This window comes from Boleophthalmus pectinirostris, unplaced genomic scaffold, assembly GCF_026225935.1.
Source record: "Boleophthalmus pectinirostris isolate CB_2022bp ecotype Guang Dong unplaced genomic scaffold, ASM2622593v1 HiC_scaffold_9, whole genome shotgun sequence".
Lineage (NCBI taxonomy): Eukaryota > Metazoa > Chordata > Actinopteri > Gobiiformes > Gobiidae > Boleophthalmus > Boleophthalmus pectinirostris.
Window position 1 is genome coordinate 4952783 of NW_026571541.1, and position 7905 is coordinate 4960687.

At 43.5% G+C, this 7905-nt stretch overlaps 1 protein-coding gene across 1 annotated transcript; it reads left to right on the top strand.

Annotated features, from left to right (window-relative positions):
• Nucleotides 1–4651: 4651 nt before the first annotated feature.
• LOC110167106 (putative olfactory receptor 52L2) lies at nt 4652–7905 on the top strand. Its single transcript, XM_055147841.1, has 3 exons — nt 4652–4679; nt 5913–6372; nt 7239–7905. The coding sequence occupies exons 1-3, from the start codon at nt 4652–4654 to the stop codon at nt 7903–7905; spliced, it is 1155 nt and encodes a 384-aa protein (XP_055003816.1).

Consider the following 7905-nt stretch of genomic DNA (forward strand, 5'->3'; position numbering starts at 1 on the left):
CACATGCTACATGCATACATTTTTCAGACGAGAGTTCTGTTTGCTTTCTCTCCTGCCCTTCGCCCTGTTCTAGAGTCCTGTTCTAGAGTCCTGTTCTAGAGTCCTGTTCTAGAGTCCTGTTCTAGAGTCCTGTTCTAGAGTCCTGTACTAGAGTCCTGTTCTAGAGTCCTGTTCTAGAGTCCTGTTCTAGAGTCCTGTTCTAGAGTCCTGTTCTAGAGTCCTGTTCTAGAGTCCTGTTCTAGAGTCCTGCACTCCTCCTGCAGGTCCCAACACAAAACAGTGCATTTGAAAGCTCATTGTAGGCACGGGCTGGAGCAGGACTGCACAACACAGGAGCGGGCGGGTGGGGTGATAAACTGCAGTCTCACAAACTAAAGATGTGTGTAGAATAAAATATACAAATGATTCATGTTTGCCTGTCATACATCATTTGTGCTGGATATTTTATTTGGCATTAATAAAAATATTTTAAGCAGCCTAAACTTGCAGATGTGGTCTAATCTCGGGCACATTTTAGGCATTTCCTTTCCAAACATCCTGAGCGGGAATGAAAATTACAATTCTTTGCAGGAGTGGGACTGCACAGTTCAGGGCGGGCGGGAGCAGGACTGAAAATCACTCCACTGCTGCTCCTCCAGACATGACTCTTTATTCTATGTGAAGGCCTTTTTTAACACACTTTACTATTTTTATTTTATTATTATTCATTGCTTGAAGTTGCACCATATCTTCAAAGCTCTTTTGTAGTTTGCAACTTTGATAACTGAAAATAATTTTTTTTTGATTCAGTTTGCCTAAGGGATCTTTCTGTAATTCAATAGATCATTTTTGTTTGGTTATTAATGTAAATGTCAATTAAATTGTAATTAATTCATTACTTTCATTGACGTTCATACTTAGTCTCCTCTGCTGTTCCACTCGGCCACAACCTGCAGTGTAATGTTTCATCTGATACAGCAGAGGGAGCTATATATTGTGTAATGTCACTTTAAAGACATCCAGGCATGAAAGGTCATATCAGATCTAAACCAGGACTAAACCCGGACAAAACCAGGACTAAACTAGGTCTAAACCAGGACTAAACTAAGACTAAACCAGGTCTAAACCAGGACTAAACCAGCACTAAACCCGGACAAAACCAGGATTAAACCAGCACTAAACCAGGACTAACCTAGGGCTAAACTATGACTAAATTAGGACTAAAATAGAACAGAACCAGGACTAAACCAGGACAAATCCAGAACTAAACCAGGACTAAACCAGGACTAAACTAGGACTAAACCAGGACTAAACCAGGCCTATCGTAGGACTAAACCAGGACTAACCTAGGGCTAAACTAGGACTAAAATAGGACAGAACCAGGACTAAACCAGGTCTAAACCAGGACTAAACCAGGTCTAAACCAGGACTAAACCAAGACTAAACCAGGACTAAACCAGGACTAAACCAAGACTAAACCAAGCCTATCCTAGGTCTAAACCAGGACTATCCTAGGACTAACCCAGGTCTAAACCAAGTCTAAACCAGGACAAAACCAGGACTAAACCAGGACAGAACAAACAGGACAAACATATAGTAGTTCTAGTTGAGGGGCAGCACCAGCTCTAGTTCAAACTGGACCTTCTCACTGACCTTGTTCTTACTCGTCTCATCAGAAGGTTAAAATGATAAACAATGTCATCTGTTGTACAAATGATTACAGGCTACAGATTAAAAATGGAGATACATGTTTATCATTTGCTCAATGTCAAACTAAATATCAACATCTTCAGTCATTTAAAGTGGCATTATGTAACATAGCCACAAGTGTTCTTCATTGTTGATAAAAAAACAAACTCCTTGATAACGTTCATTCTGACTGTGAGCAGTACGCCTCTCCACAGATCTGACTGGTTTCTTAGCCTGGTGGTCCTACCTGAAATATTAAAGAAGAGCATCTCCATGGAAACAGGCAGGTGGCATATCCCACACCAAGAAGGCTACATAATTTAAAGGTGCACTGTGTAACTTTTCTGGTAGAGGGTCTGTCAAACACTTTTCTCCATGGAGATGTAATTACTTTGTCTGGAATATTTCATCTTCATGGACCCAAACCAGACCAAGATACAGGTCAGATCTGTGCAGAGGCGACCCAGTGTTGGGAAGGTGACTTTTAAAATGTATTCTCCTACAGATTACAGATTACACACCTCAAAATGTAGTTTGTAATGTAATCCATTAAATTACTTAAAGTGAGTAACGTAATCTGAATACTTTGGATTAGTTGATTTGCTGTAGAGAAGCAAAGACGAGGATTTTCACATAAGAAGTTTTATCTGCTAAACGAAACTAAAAAAGCTCAGACTTTATTTAACCGTATTCAAAATATTATTGATAGAAGAAGAGACACATCCACACAGCATGATTTACTCCTGTTAAATCCTGTTTGAGACCTGGTTTAGACCTGGTTTAGGCCTGGTTTTAGACCTGGTTTTAGACCTGGTTTAGACCTGGTTTAGTCCTGGTTTAGTCCTGGTTTTAGACCTGGTTTTAGACCTGGTTTAGACCTGGTTTTAGACCTGGTTTAGACCTGGTTTAGACCTGGTTTAGACCTGGTTTAGACCTGGTTTAGATCTGATTTAGTCCTGGTTTAGACCTGGTTTTAGACCTGGTTTAGACCTGGTTTAGATCTGATTTAGACCTGGCTTTAGACCTGGTTTTAGTCCTGGTTTAGACCTGGTTTAGACCTGGTTTAGTCCTGGTTTTAGACCTGGTTTTAGTCCTGGTTTAGTCCTGGTTTTAGACCTGGTTTTAGACCTGGTTTAGACCTGGTTTTAGACCTGGTTTTAGTGCTGGTTTAGACCTGGTTTAGTCCTGGTTTAGTCCTGGTTTTAGACATGGTTTTAGACCTGGTTTAGACCTGGTTTAGATCTGATTTAGACCTGGCTTTAGACCTGGTTTTAGTAGACCTGGTTTTAGACCTGGTTTTAGACCTGGTTTAGACCTGGTTTAGTCCTGGTTTAGTCCTGGTTTTAGACCTGGTTTTAGTCCTGGTTTAGACCTGGTTTAGACCTGTTTGGTTTAGAAGTTTATTTCATGAGACAGGGACAGCACACACTTTTTACATGAACATGAACAGGAGAGATGTTTGTACATCAGGTTGTAGCATCAGTGATCATTTCCACCTGTCGTTTCTGGGCAGGTTCATTGATTGATTGTGTTTAACTGACCTTTATCTATCAAATGTTCTTTTTGGAGACCTGTAACATGTTTTGGGTTGATGGGGGAGCACCCAGAGGAAACTCATCCAGACACGGGGAGAAACATGCAAACTCCACACAGACCAGGCGACCCAGGGATCAAACCTAGAACCTTCTTGCTGTGAGGCAGGTTTAAAGGGTTAATATATTGTGACTGTAGATTTTGTGGCAGCATTGCTCCTGCACTGGACCTGATCACTAGTTTAAACCCAACAACTCCTGAATGTATAGAGACGTATATAAACAATGTGTTGTGTGTGTTTTTGCCTTTAAGTAGATAGTCAATTAAGTCGAGATGATTAATTAAAAAAATAAAAATTAAAGAGACATCTGGGTATGTTGCAAACTGTTTGCCAAAGGTTCCTAGGAAAGTCCTGCATCTGCATAAACTGGCATTGGTGGAATGCAGCCACTATCTCATCTTATATCTTGATTCAAAAGGTTTGTTGCATATTTGTGACAGTCGGTGTTAAGGAGTTAAATCAATTCAACACTTGATCATATCTCACTAAATTAAAACAAACAGCAGGTCATAAATTTGACCTTTATTTAACCGGGATAGTCCCACTGATGCTACGTTTATATGAAGAGGGTCTGAACAGAAGACCAATAGTGGCGTCACGTCTTCACTTTTTATTCCGCATTTAGACAAGTGTTTTGGGGGGAAATCTGCTGCAAAAGTATGTGGAAGTCTAGATATGCTTCTATTTAAAGCAACCAGGGCATCTTTGGACATATTGAAGCCACTCATTTTCATCAGCTACTCCTTCCACAAACTTGTCCCATCATCGACTGATTCTCCAGGTCTCGTCCATATCCGTCTGGCTCACCTGCGACCAACTGGTGCATGCAGAATTTGACAGAGGTGATTGCAGATTCTTCTCTGTTCACTAATAGTATCTCTGCAGATTCTGTACATTTGTTGGGAGCCTCCTGTAAGTTTATTAGAGCTGCCAGAGCAACTTGAAATGGAAATGAACCAACATATTTGTTTCTGTGTACTGTATGTATGTGACATAAACACATACACAACATGAGCACATCTGAGCAGAGTTTTGCGTCTTTGTCAGTACAGATGAAAACGCTACAGCAGAGTGTGTTCAACTATTCCACTCTGGAGGGTGGTTTCAGATTTTTGCCTTTTTAAGCCCCAAAAACGCCGTCACCGTTGGAACGAAAGGCACTTCTGATAAAATATTTTGTCATTTTTACCCACAAGTGTTCTTGTGTAAACAGACCCTGAGATCCTTCTTTTTCAGGGGAGTCCTGGCCACACAGAGAACCAGACTGTACATGTTTATAGTGGGAGGGGAATCTGAAGCACCCAGAGGAAAACCTGCACAGACACGGGGAGAACATGCAAACCCCACACAAACAGGCCCCACCTCAGAATCCAATCCAGGACCTTCTTGATGCGTGTGGACTCTAAACCCTTCCGAGGTCAGAATGGTTTACACACTTTTATAATGAGGTTGGGATTCCCTCAGTCGGCTGATGGGAGCGTGGGGGGGTGAGGGGAGCATTAATTATGTGAGACACTAACAAAGCTCTACCTCTGAGGAAATCACCCGCAGCACAGGGACAATTAGAGCCGACACAGGGGGCAGCAGGGAGTGTAAAGAGCACCAGACCAAAGCAGGGGTCTAAACTCTAAAATCAAATCTAAAATCAGCATCCTACGATCTAATGGATGTAAAATGTTATGCTAAAAAGTTGTTTCTTGTAATAAACTAAAATTTCATCTAATACATTTAAATCTTGTGTGCTGCCTGCATCTAATTATTCTCCATGAACCAGGAAGTGGCACTGTTAGCATGCTAGTTGTTGTTGGCACAGTAACAGCAAAAAATGTAGAAAAGAGCTCAGAAAGTCATCGGGGTGAATCATTGGGTTGTTATGAATGTGCAAGGAGAGCGAGGAATACGTTTGGATCACTGCAAACAAGAGCAGACAGGAGCAGACAGGAGCAGACAGGAGCAGACAGGAGCAGACAGGAGCAGACAGGAGCAGACAGGAGCAGAGCCAGAGGAGCAGAGCCAGAGGAGCAGAGCCAGAGGAGCAGAGCTGTTCTCTTTCTTTTTAACAGTAATGATCATTAGAGCAGCTCATTTAGATGTTGTGAAGTAAAAGTTTGATTTTCCAAACCCAACCCTTAGGACACAGACACAGTTAACAAACCTTTAACATAATGAACTTGTGTCCAATCAGAGAGCAGGATTCTCCCAGGACCACGAAGGAAAAGTGTTTAAATACGACTGAAGGCAGGATCATTAAAGAAGACCACACGCCTATGAGAATATTAGCAGTTTATTTTACAAACAAGATCCACACTGAACAGGTGAGGCTTTATTCAGTTGAGTTGTAAATGTGTAACAACTTTTTTTTTTTTTTATATCATGTTGTGTTGATGTTATTATGTTGGTGTGTGGAAATTCATATACTTGATTTTGCTCCTGGTTTTGGGACAGTACTAGGTTCAGTGAAAACTTTACTCTGAATGATATAAATATAAATATATATATATTCCTCTAGTGTTTTCTACTGTATACATGTGTTTTTCTCTTTTGCTTAACGTGTATTTCTGTATTTCCTGTGTCTCTGATTTCATTTCTCATCACATGTACAGTATGTTTGCGTGTGCAGTGTGCATAACCCTTGTACTCTTCTTCTCAGTTTCTCTTCTATCAGAACATTCTGTGCAAGATGCTGACCTCAAAGCAGTACCCCTCCAGGCCTGTAGGAGCAGCAGCATGTTGAACCAGTCAGACTTCCACTTCCTGGCGTTCCCGTTCCCGCTGTGGAAGTGCGGCCTGATCGCTCTGCCGCTGGCCTTGGTCTTTGGACTGGTGATAGTAGCAAATGGCTGTCTCCTGCTGGTTCTCCTCTGTGTGGAGGCTCTGTGGAGTCCCATGTACGTCCTGGTGGGGGCGCTGTGTCTGGTGGACCTTCTCTCTGCTCTGGTCATCGTTCCAAACGCGCTCCTGGTCCTGCTCAACCCCAACCACAGCGTCTCACTGACCGAGTGTCTGACACAGATGTTCTTGACACACTTCCTGTCGTCACTGGAGTCTACACTGCTCCTCGCCATGGCGCTGGACCGCTACGTGGCCATCTGCCACCCGCTCAAGTACAGGTGAGCCCTGCCAGCTCAGGGACAGGTGAGCCCTGCCAGCTCAGGGACAGGTGAGCCCTGTCAGTTCCGGGACAGGTACATTTTCTCCATTTGAGAGGAACATGAGCACATTACAGTAAATCAACAGTGGATACAATAATGTGTGAATGGCTCAGCTTCAGATTTCATTCTAGTTTTATAGCTGCTGTTTGCCACAATGATATTTGTATATTTTATACAGAGGATATCAGTTTGGTCACCACTCCCTCCATTGCAACTTGAGCCACATTCAGACAGTATTGTGTGATCAGATTTGCATATTGCGCATGTGAAACGATCTTAATCAGAACTCAGAGTGTTGTGCCTCCCTCACTGATTCCACAGAAATGTTTTTCAATTCTTGTGATACTTTTTTGTTTTCTTTGTAAAAAACATGTTTCTTTTACCCGTGCATAATGATGTTTTACTCTTGTCATGTGCTTTACACTGCACATTATAACTGCACATTATCCATTCTCTCCACACTGGTGGCAAGCTGCTTTTGTAGCTACAGTTGTCCTGACGTGGTGAAGTGTCTTGTCTAAGGACACAGAGACAGAACTTGGTTCGTGTGGGAATAGCTCGTTTAGCCCTCGAGTTGGGAAACTCTGCTCTAACCACTGAGCCACTGTTGTGTTATTATTATTATTATTATGTTTCTTTTGCCCATGCATGTCTCTGATTGGCTAATCCACCTGTCAATCACACCCATCTGAACTTTAGAAGATGCACCAGAGACCAGACTCACATCCTCTTAAAATATGACAGAAGTGTGTGTTGTGGATCTCTGATAATGCTGTTGTTGTAGTGAACACATTGTAACTCCATACTCCGTGGTGTGTTCTCAGACAGGTGGTGGACCGCTCCTTCTTCCTGGCCCTGGCCCTCTTCACTCTGCTCCGGAGCGGCTCTGTCATGGCGGTCCTGGTGGGGCTGGCTGCCTCTCTGGACTTCTGTGGCAGTCGTGTGATCGAGCACCTGTACTGTGACCACATGGCTGTGGTGCGTCTGGGCTGTGGAGACACTGGGCCCAGTCAGAGGGCAGGCGTGGCTGTGATCGTGTGCTTCGTAGGCCTGGACATCCCCGTTATCATTCTGTCGTACTTGCAGATCTTAATTGTAGTTCACCGTGCGCGGGAGGACAGGTGGAAGGCCCTGCACACCTGCGGGACTCACCTGATGGTTCTGTTGGTGTTTTACCTGGTGGGCACTGTGGCGTTCCTCTCCCACACGCTGCACCTGAGCCTCTCCTCAGACCTGAACACCGTCATGGGCCTGGTCTACATCCTGCTGCCCGCTGCCTTCAACCCCATCATCTACGGCGTACGCACCACCGAGATACAACAAGGGTTCAACCAGGTCTTTGGTCGGGCGTACGGGGTCTGGACCAGGACTCAGATAGTCTCAAGCATCAAAGTATGTCCCTGGACTGTTCCCACCCGCAAAGACTCAAGCTCCACCCATAGAAACTCATGCCCCGCCCACAAAGGGTCAGCACCCCCGTCAATCAAATAG